This window comes from Elephas maximus, chromosome 16 (assembly GCF_024166365.1).
Source record: "Elephas maximus indicus isolate mEleMax1 chromosome 16, mEleMax1 primary haplotype, whole genome shotgun sequence".
NCBI classification, from domain to species: Eukaryota; Metazoa; Chordata; class Mammalia; order Proboscidea; family Elephantidae; genus Elephas; species Elephas maximus.
In genome coordinates, this window is record NC_064834.1 from 10,126,880 (window position 1) to 10,143,127 (window position 16,248).

At 46.4% G+C, this 16,248-nt stretch overlaps 1 protein-coding gene across 12 annotated transcripts in view; it reads left to right on the forward strand.

The window, feature by feature from the left end:
* The window catches only part of KCNMA1 (potassium calcium-activated channel subfamily M alpha 1), a 916,342-nt gene that overhangs the window by 609,547 nt on the left and 290,547 nt on the right, over positions 1-16,248 (forward strand). For all 12 annotated transcript variants that reach the window (XM_049856148.1, XM_049856139.1, XM_049856140.1 and 9 more), the window contains 3 exons: positions 7,239-7,349; positions 10,337-10,442; positions 12,571-12,653. In XM_049856148.1, coding sequence (XP_049712105.1) covers positions 7,239-7,349; positions 10,337-10,442; positions 12,571-12,653 — 300 coding nt within the window. The remainder of the gene's footprint in view (positions 1-7,238; positions 7,350-10,336; positions 10,443-12,570; positions 12,654-16,248) is intronic.

The following is a 16,248-nucleotide window of genomic DNA, read 5'->3' on the forward strand; positions in this document are numbered from 1 at the left end:
AGTTCTTGCTCTTTAGCTTTTTTAGAGGAGTGGGGGTAGTGAAGAAGGTAAACAAGGAGCTACTACAGTTGTCTAGACAAGATGCGATGATGCCTTGAACTTGGATGGTGGCAGAGAGCTGGAGCACCCTGGAAGGATTCATTAATGTCAGCTGGGAACTTGGTCAGTCACCACAGTCCAATCAGTATGGGCCCCTTCATTTTATAGTGACCGTCCCCAGGCCACATAGGACTGGAACCTCCGCCTCCCAATTCCCAGCCAAGATCCTCTCCATGGCGCTAGCTGCTCCCTCTATTTGGAAGGCATCAAACAGAGGGGTATCTCTGCCTTTGCTCCGGCACTTGTCTCGCACTGAATCACTGGTCCTCAGTTTCTGCATTAAAATAACCCAGATACTAGACTAAGTATCTCCACATGCTGATCTGATGCAACGGTAAATGTGAGAATGTGGAGGGGAGCCCATCATTGTCACAGCTCCTATTTTCAAAGGCCACTGGGTCTAAGAATCACTACCTGAATCCTTTCTATGGTATGTAGATTATAGTTTTTATTGAACGTAAACCAGGGCTTTGAACCAGTTCTTCCTGGTTCAGTCATGGCCTTGGAAGCAAAACCGGAATAGACCTGGATTTTTATAATTTGGGTCAACCAGAACAGTAACTGGAATGGGAAAAATTACAGATAGGAGCCCTGCTAGAAACCTAATCTCCCTCTTAGAAAACAAGGGCAGCATATGCACTGCATAGCAACCGAATCTCTTGCCCTTCAGATTCACGGCCGACAGTGCCCCTGTGAATGTGTGTCGCTCTCCACAGTCCAGCCAATAACCCAGTCTCATGGGTCAGGCTCCTGAAAGGGCTCACCTCTTCCGAATCTCCCGTTTCAGGCCTTTGACCTGTAATTTTTCCTGTTCCAGTTGTTGTTCTGGTTCACCCAAACTGTAAAAATTCACATCTGTTCCAGTTGCGCTTCATTGGCCATGATGGAACTGGTTTGAACCAGTTTGAAGCCCTGAACTAAACTCAACCTCAGTGGGTCTCTGGATGTCTGTTCAAGTGAAATGTCACTTATGCAAAAGTCACAAGTTTTGTCTGGCTGCTGTCCTTCCTGCACCCTTTCTGCTTCCCTCTCTCGTGCTTCCTGCCATGAGTCAGTTATGCTACATTGTTCGTTCTGAATGGCACCAGTGGTGTTGAGCTCTGAAACTGCTGTTCCAACTCTGCTTGGGCATCACCGAGAGCAGGGTAGGGAGACTGAGAAAACTGTGCTGGATTTGTTGCTGGAGGTGGGGATGATAAATTACGGGAGAAGCACACCAATGCATTTAGTGAGGATGTGCCCAGGAAATACGCAGCTGGAGCTTTTCTGGGGAATCCTGGTAGAGTTCATGATACCAAAGAAAACAAACCCATTGCCGTTGAGTCAATTCTGCCTCCTAGTGACCCTACAGGACAGAGTAGAACTGCCCCACTGGATTTCAAAAGCTGTAGTCTTTATGGAAGCAGACCGCCACATCCTTCCTGCACAGAGCAGCTGGTGGGTTTGAACCACCGACCTTTTTTTTGGTTAGCAGCTGAGTGCTTAGTCACTGTGCTACCAGGGCTCCTTAGAGTTCCTAATAGACGACGTTATTTTTCTTCTGGTTAGCCGCGTGATGTCCTGTTTGCTCCACCACCCTCCCGTGTTACCAGTTCCAGCTGCTGTCAAGTTGACACTGACTTGTGGAGCCCCTATGTGTGTCAGAGTAGAGCTGTGCTCCGTAGGGTTTTCAAAGGCTAATTTTTCAGAAATAGATCACCTGGCCTTTTTTCTGAGGCACCTCTGGGTGGACTCCAGCCTCCAACTTTTCAGTTAGCAGCCAAGCACGTTAACTGCCTGCAGCACCCATTCAGCCTAGTTCATGTTTATGGACCCCTGGCCCAGCACAAGACACCGCCAGCTTAAACTTGATGAGTAAGTCATTCCTGGCTTTAACTTCTTTCCGGAAAATGCCATCTGCTACTCTTTTGACATTTAAGATGTTTTCTCATTCATGTGAGATGTGTCTTTTTTTTTAAAACCCAATCCTATGAGGTATTTGGGTATGTCTAGGAAGTATCCACAACTGTGCCCCTATGTACTTTATTTTATATATGAATATGTATGCAGCAAACACACAAATGTATATACATTTGTCTACAGAAACACTTATACATTCACACCCATACGTTCATATATCGCTATCTATGCGTATATAAACGTACCTATCTACCTATGTGTCTTAGCCATCTAGTGCTCCTGTAACAGAAATACCACAAGTGGATGGCTTTAACAAAGATAAATTTATTCCCACGGACTAGGAGCTGAGAAGTTCAAATTCAGGGTACCAGCTCCAGGGGAAGGCTTTCTCTCTGTCGGCTCTGGGGGAAGGTCCTTGTCATCAGTCTTTTCTGCTCAGGGGTTTCACAGCACAGGGACCCCTGAGATGTATCCTTTAATCTGAGCCATTAACATTAACTTGCGTTACCTTTGCCCAAGATTTTGTTCACAGAGCTAAGCAAAAGCTTTAAAAGACAAAGTCTGTCAGATCAGAAGTGGTTATTAATTTAAATGTGTTGGCCATCTACACCAACCATGTGGCCAGGCCCTATAGAAATCAGTTAAGATAGCCAGTGGTCTAAAAGTTAAAATCCAGAGCCATAGATGGTACCAGTTTAGCTCCCTTCATAGTTACCCTAAATAGTCTCCATTGTTAACGGATGGTTTGGATCTTTGTTAACCCCTGGATTTCTGAGGCTGGTGGGGAAGTCCTGTGCTGGGCGTGGCATGCTGTGGTGTCTAAAATGATCATTGGCAGAACTTCACAATCCCTGGGCTTACCACAAATTATGTGGCATAAGTTAAAACTTTGATTAGAGTTCCTCACCAGTGGGACTCCTGATTTCTGCCCATCACTCACTCGTTGCTGTCTTGAGCCCTCTAACCCGACTGACCAGAATCTAGTGATACTGCAACAGGTGATGCTGTAGGTCAGGTTCACCATCATCCACCCCAGTCCCCAAGCTAAGCCTCTTTCCTGGCCCACTGAGGGCCCCTTCAACATCCCCTCTACCCTGTGTCCGAAGGACCTTCTGTTGGCCCAGCCCTGCCCTGTTTTGAAGACGCAGAAGCTGAAGCCCTCCAGCCTGTGTACTTTCCGAGTCCCTGGATAGTGCAGACACTCGGCTGCTAACCAAAAGCTTGGTGGTTTGAATCCACCCAGCAGCACCTCAAAAGAAAGGCCTGATGATATACTTCTAAAAAATCAGCCGTTGAAAAAACCCTGTGGAGACAGTTCTGCTCTGACACACGCGGGGCCCCCATGAGTCGGAATCGACTCAATGGTGCCTTTTTCTTTTTTTTTTTTTGGATGTTCTTTCCTTTCCACCACCATCATCTTAGTATTAGGGTCAGAGACCTGGATAGCATCCTGGACATGCCACTTTTACTTGGCTGAGGAAGCTGGGCATGTGACTCACGGAAATTGAGCTTCAGAGAGGTTATCTGAAAAGATGCGGCTAAGAAGGCAGGGTTGTTTGGAAATTCGGTGAGATTATATAGGCCACAGCACTTTATATCTTTTAGGTAGTGATTCACAGATGTCTCATTGATTCCAGCAGTTAATAATGCTTCCAATGGGCCAAAGCCTTTTCTCACATCTGTTTAAACAAAGAGATAGCTATTTACTACTTAAATAAATCTACTGAAAGAAACCCTCAGCAAGTCTCGTGAATCAGATACTTCCCTAGCCCTTCCAAAGCTCTGACATTTTAGTTATAAGAGGTAGAATTTGAGACCTTGCCCCAGACTATTCAGTTATTTAGCATTAGAGTTGAGTTTGAATCCTTAACACAGGACTATCAAAATATGAATCTCAAATGGTAGATCTGTGGGTGTCATGGAACCCAGCAGAGATACCTTGGGTGGGGATCTTTTTGGAGTTCCCCTGATCATGTGGTATTAACAGTCATCATTTTCTTTCTAAGGATGGCACAGCCTCCTCTCAATCTTAGCATATTTTCAATAAATAAAGATACATTAAATTCCACTTCTTTTCTCTCTGCAATAACATCTCTCCCCAAACCACTTCCACTGGAATTTTCAAAAGTCCTGAAAATATTTGAGGGAAGTAACTTTTCCCCTCTCCCCTTCCACCCCTGGTGCTCCTGTGGGGCCACTGTCCCCAGACACTGGCTGGTAGAAGCAGATCTCCTCATCAGATGCTGAGTCAAAGAGGTGGCTTCTCCCCAGCCATCAATTCTAACTGCATTCCAACATTTTCAGTATGTGGGCTCTTCGGTCACTTTCACTCTACGGAAAACAAAATGGAGGGAGATGATTATTGGCACGAAAGGGGGAAGCCGTAAATCTTCAAATCAGATACAGGACAGATTGGAACAATATGAGTCCTCCAAGGTTGCCGTAATAATGCCCCTAATAACTCTCCTTGGGCAAAAAGGCAATCTGCTTTCAATCAATCTCGCTTTTTCTGAGCAAAAATACCAATTATGTTGAAGGAAGATTTTTTTTTTCTTCCTTTTTGATAAAGACTGCTCTCTACCCCCAAGATCATGCTGTAGCTAAAAGATGTATTTTCCATTGTCTAGAATAGTATTGGACAGCTAGCACCAAATGAGAAAAGGCAATCCTTTTTTTTTTTTTTCTTCTTTCTCTCCTTTTTTGCCAGCATTTGTCTTCTTCTTAAGAGAAGTGAAAGCTAATTAAAGGCTTAAGGGATAATATTGATTGCATTGGAATATATTTTATATACCCGGCACATCTTCAGCTAAGAGAACCCTGACTCTTTCTGAGGCGGAATAAATCAGCTGGCTGAGCCTTTGATTCAGGGTGGGAGGGGGCTCATCTCCTCTCCTTCCACCTCACACTCATCTTTCCCAGGGATGAAGGATTTCAGAAGAGGAGGGCATGCTGGCAGACTTTCATTTGCTTCTTTGTGTACTGGATAGAAAGGATGAATGTTCAGGCATTTCCCCGGACCTCTCATTGATTTGAATCCAGCTTTGAATAATAACCGGGCTTACTCTGGTACAGAACTTTGAACTTTGCAATGCCTGGAGCAATACCAAGACACTGGCTGGGTGGCCTTAACCCTTATTGAATGTGGGGCTAAGTAACTTCCCCAGGATCACACACATCCTTGGTGGCAGAGCAGGAGATCAGATCTGGCTACTTGTCACATCCAGGTAATGGAAGAACCCCGATCATGAATGTGTCCTGTGGCAGAACCCATTAGCTGGATTCATATTGACCTTGTTCTTAATCTTGCATGTTTGTGGGCAGGAAGCATTAGAGCTGTGCTGAGCAGCTCCGTTGCCATGTGTGGGGCAGTCGGGTCAGGAGGAGGGTCCTATTTCTCCATCGCTTCTGAGCACACCAAGCAAATTCAGAATCAGAAATCTTACTCAGAACATGGAAATTCACTTGCACTCCATTTTGTCCACAAAAACGCACATGCATCCCAAGAAACATTTTAATATATGACATGATGAAAATGTATATAATCTGTGTGTTTAATTTGCACTGTATATTCTAACATACAGCGTGTTCACGGCTGTGCAGTGAGGAGGGAGTCAGTCACGTGGGTTTCAGGCATAAAATTTGGATAGGTGGCCAGAGCACCTTCCCTGAAGGTTCAGGCTAAAGAGCAAAGTGATCATGCTGAGACGTCTCTCCTGAAGTAGTCCCCTGACATTCCTCCCTCCCAGTGATGGCCGCTGCTTGCCCAATCTCTGACTGCATCGCCGGAACAATAACAGTCCATAATGGTGATATTATTAACTGCACGATGCATATTATTGATTTACTCTTTGTTCTGCATCATTTTCCTTTCACCGTGAGTTTACTGCATTATTCGCACACACTTACTCAAGCACCAAATTACAGCGAAAGGGCAGGCTCTTGTAATGGCGCCTAATGGGACATCGCATAAGCCATCATCACTGCCTCTTACTACGAGTACCTCCAGCCAGTGAGCGCTCTGCCTGGTTGGAACGTGCACAGAGCAATTAGGAAGTGCAGGAGACCTGGCCACTCTAAATTTTTGCCCAGCAAATTACCGTGCTTCATGTTTGCCACCTGCCCAAGCCTCAAAGCCTGGCCAGGAATTCTGCCCCAGTCACTGTCAGCCTAAGTGGGCTGGAGACCTGGGCTGAGCCCCTTGCCGTAGTCTCTTTATAAGAAGCCAGCGAGTTTCACCTCCACGTTCAGTCCCCACTTTGGGCTTGGGGCTAATTCTTGTACCAAAATTGTTACTGGGAATCATGTGGCTAATGTAAGCTGGCACAGTAGCAGCCCAGGGAAAAAGCCAGGAGCCCCCAAAAGTTGGAGGGGCAGCTGCAGTTCTGGAAGAGGGTCTCGTGTCCTCAGGGGCAGCCACCATCTCCAGAAAAAGAAGTCCAAACCACTGTTGAACAAGACCATCAATCCGGCCTCATGCCTTCCTGGCTTCTCCCCGGCTTGGGGTAAATCCCTTTGGCTCTCTTGGAAATCCCAGGCCCCCTGAGAGAGTCGCCCCTTGGGGATGCGCAGCCTGCCAGCACGATCCCCGATTCCACAGGCGTCCCATCCTCGTTTCGCCCTGAGTAATGCTCACTTACTGTAAAGTGTTCCATGCCCCCATTGTCAGAGGAGTTATGGCGGAAAAATGCAAAATTCCCTTTTTACTGCTTATGGCCAGCACAGCCTATAACGTGTCAAGCTGCACATTAGCCACCCTGATAAAAGTCCGCTTTCTTATACACAAAATCATCATTTCAGCAAGATTTGTTATCTCATTACCTGATAAGCTCTATGTCATAAACCAAGACTCATACAGTAAATCTCCTGGGAGGACGCTTTGTGGGCAGACAGGGAGAGATATGAATCTGCAGGGGGCTTGATAATGCAGCATTTAAACGCAAGCATAATGTCACTTATTGTTAAATGCATAAAACCACTTGGCCAAACGTTGAGCTGTTAATAGGATTTTGTGCAGCATCAGGTGAGGAGCCATATGCTTTTCCTGCCTAGGTGTCTCTAAGCACCTGCTAGCCCCGCTGCTTTGCCTCACAGCCCTCCAGGGATGGGAGCTGGGTTTTATGGTGGCCACGGGAGGTGATGGATGCTTCCCCTGCAGCTGCTGTGTGTCCTCTGTCTTGCCAGGGAGTGAGGTGCTGGGGCGTCTCTGGGCCCCGCAGATCTAACTGGCTTTTCCCATGCAGGCACATTGTGGTCTGTGGACACATCACTCTGGAGAGTGTTTCCAACTTCCTGAAGGACTTTCTGCACAAGGACCGGGACGATGTCAACGTGGAGATTGTCTTTCTTCACAAGTAAGAGGCCCCTGGTGTTTGCAAGCCCTTGACCCAACCACACGCCCTGCAGGAGACTCCCTAAATGCCCATGGGGCGGGGGGTGATGGTGTCAGCATTGGGGGCAGGGCAGAGTTGATTAAGCCATCCTCTCTGCCGGCGTCATTGGAGAAGAAAATCCAGAAGCAATGGAAAGGAAAGCAATCACTAGCTAAACAGGAGAGCAGAGCCTGCCTCTGGGGAGGCAATTCTGAGCCCGAGTCTGCATTCCTCTCTGGAAGAAATAACAGTAGGGTTCATTGTTGGTCACACACGTCATTACTGTTCCCTCAGCAACCCGGGTCTGTGTGATCCAGGTGTATCCGCAGCATCTGGGTGTGAGATGATTATCTGTGTGGTGTGGACAGTTTGGGGATGCAGGAGTGAGCTGTTGACCAAGCCAGACACACAGAAGAGAGAGCAGGGTATAGAGTTATAACAGCAGCAACAACTGCCATTTCTAGAAGCCTCCAGTGTGGGGTGCTCTGCCTGACACTGTACATGCTATCTTTCATTTCATCAGCAAAAGGAGTAAAAGTACATGCTCCAGACTCAGATCTCTTGATCTGAACCCTGTCTCGACTGAACAGGGTACGTAACCTCCCTCAACTTCCACATCCATAAAATGGGGAGATGCTAATGGTTGCTACCTCATCAGGCTGTGTGAGAATGAAGTGAAACAATCCATGTAAAGGGTGCAGTCAGGCACACAGCAAGTGTTCAATAAATGCTAGCTGTTATCATCAAAGGTAAAACATACTGGGCTGCACGACCAGTTTAGGAGGTAAGTCTTATCTTCATTTAACAGATGAGGAAAGCAAGATGTCACCCCTTCACCTGAGTTTCTTGAGGTTTTTAGTTTTGCCCGATCCCTTTATAGGTAAAAGGTAGTTTGCCGCAGGAATGGAGAGAATTTGGGGACTTAGCCGTCTTGGCCTGGGCAACACTATCTTCTTTTAAGGAGATGGCAATACCATGGCGCCGCGTTGCGAAGGGCAAGGACAAAGGTCTGTGGTGGTGGTGGTGTTGGCTGGACCCAGTGTTCACTGCCCAGGGCTCCACCCTGCCCAGGGGTGCACTGAGATGTTAGAATCCTGGAGGTGACTTCAGTACAGGCTTTTGTTCTGTACATCCCCTTTTCTGGCATTTGTTCACAGAATGCCCTGCGTTCTGGTGCTGCCCAAATTTCTGACTTGCCACCATCTTTAAGAACTAGCATTTTCCTTCTCGGTACTGACTTCTCCAGACTCTGGAAAGATAGGCCAGGCTATGGAGCAGGTGCCCATGGGCCCAGTTCAGTGCTTGGCCACTGACTATCAGCCGTGGGACCGTTCTCTTCCAGAACATTTTGGGAAGTTCAAGAGAAACGTAGTATATAGGTTCTGCCCTCACACGGGTTGGGGAATTCAAGATGAGCACTTTGGTAACAATTAGAGGACAACATAAGATCCTGAGTTAGCCAATGGATGCTGAGGTCGGGTTAATTAGTATTGGGGCATCAGTGTCAGGGAGAGATAGGTGCTGCTTAGTTACCAGGGCAGACCTGTGAAATGGACCCTGGGAGACTGGCTGGATTTGTATGGGCAGCTGCTTTTCTCTCCCCAACTGCTTTCATCTGAATAAACAAGCTGGCTGCTCATGGTTTGGTTGCTGGGACTCACCTTCTCGTCCCCATTATCTATCAGTGTCAGACTCATGGTAGATGTCCCCATTAGTTAATCTTTCAAAGCTTTGGGTTAATAACATACCTTGCTCTAGTGTTCTTTTGAGGTTTAAATGAGTGAATACTTGCCAGGTGCTTAGAGCCGTGTCTGTCATGTATTAAATGCTCGAAATGTTAACATATCAATACTAAATACGTAATAAATGTTAGGCAAGTGCTGACTTACCACTTGGCACAATAAAAAAAGAAATTGTCATCAAGTTGATCCTGACTCATAGAGACTCTATAGGACAGCAGAGCAGAACTGCCCCATAGGGTTTCCAAGGCTGTAATCTTTACAGAAGCAGACTGCCGCATCTTTCTCCTATGGAGTGGCTGGTAGATTCGAACCACTAACCTTTAGGTTAGCAGCCGAGCACTTTAGCCACTGCACCACCAGCGCTCCTACTTGGCACTTAGTAGGTTCTAATTGGAGCCCTGGTGGTGCAGTGGTTAAGCATTCAGCTGCTAACCAAAAGGTCGGCCGTTTGAATCCACTAGCCATTCCTTGGAAACCCTATGGGGCAGTTCTACTCTGTCCTGTAGGGTCACTATGAGTCGGAATCAACTTGAAGGCAATGGGTTTGGGTTTTAGGTTTTAATTAAATATAGATTCCCAGTGCCTAGCACAATAATGTATAGAGAATAGGCATTTTTCATCTCTGCAGATGTTGTAAATGAATGAATAGGTTAGTGTTTTTTAACATGTGTTCTCCAGGGGGAAACATGTGAAGTCCTACAACTCGCATGCACAGTGTACCAGGTGCGTGGAGTGAGTCTGTAAGAGCAGCACCGAGGAAGGTCATCCTGTCTGTGGCTTCTTAGGGTGACATTTTTGAGCCAGGCCTTGCGGGATGAGAAGTCTGTGAAGTGGAGAAGCAGGGGAAGGCCACTTCTGGTGAAGGGAACAGAAGGACAGCTGTCTTAGGGGAACCTTTGACCAGTCACTGATGTCATGGCCTTGGTTTCTCTATTCCAAATGTAGCATTTCCATCCGTAACAAAATCAAAGGCATTTGGCCCCAGGCTATAGAATTTGTAGAGATCGTGAGCGCCTTCTTTTACCTGGGTATAGGTTTTTGGTGTTCATTTGGCCTGGGTTTTCTGTCTCTTGAGTGTGAACCCTGTATTTATGGCAAGGAAAGGGGCTGTTTGGAGGGCGAAAGCTCCTTCCAGGACTGCCTCTGTGGACATTAGAGACAGGAGGCGGTGGAGGCGGAATACCCCTGTTTGTTATGTTAATGGATCTTTCTTCTCTCCCTGCACAGCATTTCCCCTAACCTGGAGCTTGAAGCTCTGTTCAAACGGCATTTTACTCAGGTGGAATTTTATCAGGGCTCAGTCCTCAATCCACATGATCTTGCGAGAGTCAAGGTAAGGAAGAGCAGGTGACTTCTGCTTTTACTCCACCTGGGGGCAGGGAGGTCTGACACAGTGGTGAGGGGACATGCCTCCTAGGATGGCCAAAAGGCACTCCTGCATCTCTAACGAGATACCTCAGGTGCTACCAATGTTGACATCACCCTTCCATGGATCCCAAGGCTTTGTTCTGCTGGCCCGTGCTAGGCCTCCTCTAAGCATCCCACACTTAACTAGTCATAACCAGCTAACCAGCTGCTGTCGAGTCAACCCCAACTCATGGTGACCCCAGGTGTGTAAGAGTAGAAATGTGCTCTGTAGGGTTTTCAAGGACTCATTTTTTGGAAGTAGATCCCCAGGCCTTTTTTCTGAGAAACCTTTGGGTGGACTTGAACCTCCAACCTTTCAGTTAGCAGCCAAGCACATTAATTGTTTCTACCACCCAGAGACTCCCTGGACTAGTCATAGCATGAACTTATTTTGCTGGTTCCCTCAATATCCACCACTCCTAAAGGAAGTGGGCCAGTCTATGCGCTCGGGAGTCTCGAACACAACATAATCAAGTGAGTCCTATCTTGAATGTTAAGTTGGGCTCAACAAAGCTCAGACACTTATTATTTACACCTGTAAGGAACATTAAGGATAGAGGATAAAATAAATTTTTCATAAGCTATAAAAATTTTTGAGCTTCCTTTTTCCCCCACCAAAGATTCAAAGTGCAAAAATTTAACATGCAGGTATCTGATAGTATTTGGTAACAGGCAAATCTGCCTTTCCAGAATTTGCTAAGTTAGAATTTCTCATAAAGCGTACCTGAGGCTTAAAAGGGAAAGACGTGCTAATTTACTCATATTGTATGGATTTTGGAAGCACGCTCAATATTTGCAAGGCAGTGGGTATACGTTAATATTATAAATCCACTGGAGTTAAAATGCCAAGTGAATCAGTAAATAATATAGCGGGCAACTATGAATAAGCCAGAGAGTTTGGGTAAAGTCTTTGGATTATTAAGGAAAACTAGAAACAATTTTTGATACAGTATGGGGGAAACTGTGCCCTCCCACCAATGCAGGAAGAATGGTCTATTAGCCACAAAATGCCAAGTAGGACAGATTACTGACCTGAGCCAGCATGAGAATTCTTCTCCTTATTTAGTCCAGGTAATCTTAATATCATCCAAACATTATCCAAGTTGGGGCTAATGTGAAGTCTTAGGAGAACATAAACTTATGGACCTAATTTAAATGGAAACAATTGTTAGCATTATCAAGTTCATGACCCCCCCCGAGGATCTTTTGGCTCATGTTTAAGAGAGCAGTGGGTTTATGGGTAGGTGACATAAGTGGTCTGGGTTCGTCTGCTAACCTAAAAGCTGGCAGTTGGAACCTACCCAGCTGCTCTGCGGAAGAAAGGCCTGGTGAACTGCTTCCGTAAAGATGACAGTCAAGAAAGCTCCATGGAGCGGTTCTGCTCTGTGATATGGAGTCGCAGGTTTTTGGGGTTTGGCTCAAGTTTAGATTGAGTCAGCAGATTATATTTTGTAATCATCTGTAACATATTTCATACACCTGAATTTATTGTCTTCTGAATATCTGAATAATAATTGAATACTAAACAATATGGAGCTGCTATCTGATCTCCTTTTATTCCACAGAGAATGAAGATATGAAAAAAGGTTAGATGGAGAACTTCAAAGTCTAAATTTCTGAGTCCCCAAGAACTGTTACCTTGTTAACCTGACGGGAGGGCTTTAGCCTACCCACCTCCATTTCTCCACTGGGACAATTAGGATGGTGGTGCAGGCTGTTGGGAAATGAGGAGGGGAATTCTGAACGGAAATGCTTAATTAATTGTTATTTAAAGAAACTGAGAAATCTAGCAAGTGACTATGCCAAATGTGAAGTATAATTATCAAGGTGCGTGTTGTATCCTCCCGCATCTACAAGATGAAACGTTGATACCATAACAAGAATTTTCAGCCTGTACTTTTGGCAAAAACTAGAATCTCTCAGGATTATTACTATTATTATTTTTCTTCCTATTGCAAAGCACCAGGTTCTCCACGAGCTGTCAGCAGAGAGAGACTGCAACCATGGGCCGCTACTTATGTTTGTCTTTTGTGATTTTCCTTTTGGTGTCTTAGATAGAGTCAGCAGATGCATGCCTGATCCTTGCCAATAAGTACTGCGCTGACCCGGATGCTGAAGATGCTTCCAACATCATGAGGTGACCTTGGGGAGGCCGGGGAGGGTCTCAGGCGTGGCACTCTGCCGTCCACTCAGTGTCCTTTGTTGGGGCCCCCTGTAGAGGACCGTCCCTGCTGCACCTTCTTTCCCCCATGAGCCACCGCACAACTGGCCACCTGCGTAGGCCCAGGGGAGCCGAGGCGGTTGGTGATGGGTGATAAAGGCATTGACATAGGGCACCGTCAGCAGGAAGCTTACCTTTAACAGATGGGAACTCTGGGCTCACAGGTAGTATGGGGTTTGCGGTACCTTGAGACAGAAGCAGAAAAGGAAAGACAGATTTAATGAGTCCAGACCTGAATTAAGTTACCATGTTCGTTAAGAGGGAGTGGACCTGAGAGATTACATCTGGGAGTGATACTGTCCCCCTCGGACATTTGACAATATCTGGGGACGTTTCTGGTTATCACAACTGGGGGGATGCTCCTAGCAAATTAGTGAGAAGAGGCCAGGGATGCTGCTAATCATGGTATAATACACAGGATGGCCCCCCACAACCTACAGTGCACAGGATGGCCCCCACAACCTACAGTGCACAGGGTGGCCCCCCATAACCTACAGTGCACAGGATGGCCCCCACAACCTACAGTGCACAGGATGGCCCCCACAACCTACAGTGCACAGGACCGCCCCCCATAACCTACAGCGCACAGGATGGCCCCCACAACCTACAGCGTACAGGTTGGCCCCCACAACCTACAGTGCACAGGATGGCCCCCCATAACCTACAGTACACAGGATGGCCCCCACAACCTACAGTGCACAGGATGGCCCCCACAACCTACAGTGCACAGATCGCCCCCACAACCTACAGTGCACAGGATGGCCCCCACAACCTACAGTGCAAGGATGGCCCCCCATAACCTACAGTACGCAGGATGGCCCCCACAACCTACAGTGCATAGAATGGCCCCCACAACCTACAGTGCACAAGACGGCCCCCCATAACCTACAGTACACAGGATGGCCCCCACAATCTACAGTGCACAGATGGCCCCCACAACCTACAGTGCAAGGATGGCCCCCCATAACCTACAGCGCACAGGATGTACCCCCACAGCCTATAATGTACAGAATAGCCCCCCCCACAACAGAGAAATATCTGGCCCAAAATGTTGATAATGGCTAAATGGAGAAACCCCGTGTTAGGGCTTTCCCAGGTGTGTCTACAGCCTGTTGATTAGTAACCCCACCCCCCAAAAAGCAGCTTACTGACCAATAAGCTTGTTTCAACCAGTTTCCCAAAATTAAATTGTTTTCATCACTGAAAGCCCTCTCAGTGCTATGCTATTTTTTTCCTCAGTGCTATTATGAATCTTAGAGAATTCTACAGAGAATTTCTCAAACCTCTTTGGACTACAAGCTCTACCCCCACTCCCTTTTTTTGACACACCATCTTCTGTGGGGACCTTCTTTGGAAAACACTGTCCTGTGCCTTTACTGTAAGTGGGTTAAAAACCAAACCAAACCCGTTGCTACTGAGTCAATTCTGACTCCTAGCGATCCTATTGGGCAGGAAAGAACTGCTCCACAGGGTTTCCAAGGAGCTGCTGGTAGACTCAAACTGCCGACTTTTTGGTTAGCAGCCAAGCTCTTAACCAGTACAGTCTCTACTCCAGCTCTAACATCTTTTTCTTTTCTCTTTTCCAAAGAAAATTGTTGAGTTTTTGTTCTGTCCCTGGACCCGTATTTCAGATATCCTGTGACTGTGAAATGATCAGAAAGTTCAGACATTTTGCCCCAGTTTAAGTCCCTCTGGAATTCTTTTCTTCTCTAGCATGGTTGCAGTATAGTTAAGAGAACTGCAAGGGCCTCATAAAGAGAATGCTCTAAAAGGGAGATGAGCTACAAGAAAACATATCAGTCCCATCGTATTCCTGGGAATCCCTGCCTAATTGTCAGCAGCTATCCTTTTGGTCTAGACAGAGATTCCTGATCCCCACCGCTTGGTTACTGTGTCCTGGGGTTTCACCTGAGGCTGAGGGTTGGGAAGGTGCCTTTGAATCATTACAGTTCTGGCATCTCCTTTGTCTTTGCTTTTAATCAGTGGCCCCAAGTGACAAGAGCTTCCTTTCCCATCAGGGAGGTTGAGGGATTCCTTCAGTGTTTCCTGGGAGCACACGCTCCCAACAGCATCTGGTTCTTCTGGTTCTTGAGTCTGGCAGGCAACATCTGGCACCATGTTCTCTCCACTCCCTTCTCCTTAGCAATATGCTGCATGCAGTCATTTGAAGGAGGTTGATACATGAGCTCTCCTAAGTACTGGGCTTGCCAGCCTGCAGAGAGCTGTTAGAATGGCATCTGGCTTCACACCTGGCCCTTTGCAGCTGCCCGGTCCCTGAGTAGTCACAGCTGGAAAGTGACTACAACCGCCCAAATGTGGAGTGTGTCATCTGCCCTTTTCCTTGAACTAGGATTTCCATCCTTCAACCCTGAAAGTGTTGCTACCCCCAGAGCCAGTTGAAGTGATAAGAATGTAGCCTTTAAGAAACCAGACTCCTTTATCTTCAGATTTTCAAATAAAAAAAGAAATAAAAGAAGATGAATCTTAAGGTTTTGGACCCACAAAGAAGTTTGGGCCTAGCACTGCTTTTTCCCAAAGTGAATAAGAGAAATGAGGGATAGTTTTGAAATGGACGTTTCTTTTAATCAGAATATTTTATTTAAGCCTTGACTGTGAAATGTTAATGTGAAGACATATAGAGGTACCAGGATGATTGGTGTGACACCAAGGCATAAAAATTACTGAACAAAGGTAGTATCCAACATGTAATTAAGCCAGTCGTCATTAACCAGAGCCAGAACTAAAGCCTAGGGAGCAAAAGAAATGGGAAACTCAGGCTAAAGGTCGGTTTCATCTTCCCCATATTTGTATAACCCTCCTTTCTCCTGAGTTTGATGAGACCAATCAGCCCCTTTTCCAACGAAAATGTCAAAGGTCAATTTGAACTGAGGGAATACAGAGACTTGGCTGTTGTCATTTACTGAATTCTAAGGGTAATAGGGCCCACAACCCTAGAGTTATAGGCACGGGCCAACACAGCACTTCTTCAAAAATAAAATGAACTTCTTCAGGTACAAAAGCCCAGGGTGAATACGTGCAGGCAGAGGCCTCAGAGCCATCCATTCCCAATTTCACAAGTTACAGTTCTTCTGACCAAGCTGCTCCCTGGCCGCCTCCCCTTCATCTTTGTACAAAGAGCGATGAGGATGAGGAGTAGAGCACGCCTGGGTGGTAATTTAGGGGGGTGGTGGTCGTAATAAATGCTCTTGTATTTCAGATCAGGCTCAGAGGGTGGACCTTTCTGTGGCATTCCATTCTTTAGCCTTTCTTGTCACAGAAGGAAGTGCACAGTGTCACCTCTGACAGGGTCGGTAATGAGAAAAACCATCACTTACATGTGAGAGAGGTTTTAATGATTTCAAAGCGTTTTCACATCTGGTCTCCCATTAGCCGCTCATACCAAGCCTGTGAAGTAATAAAGCAGGTACTGCTGTCCCCAACACCAGATGAGCAAACAGGCACAGAGAGGCCAGGCGTTTCCTGGAGGTCACCCAGTTCATTGGTAGAATAC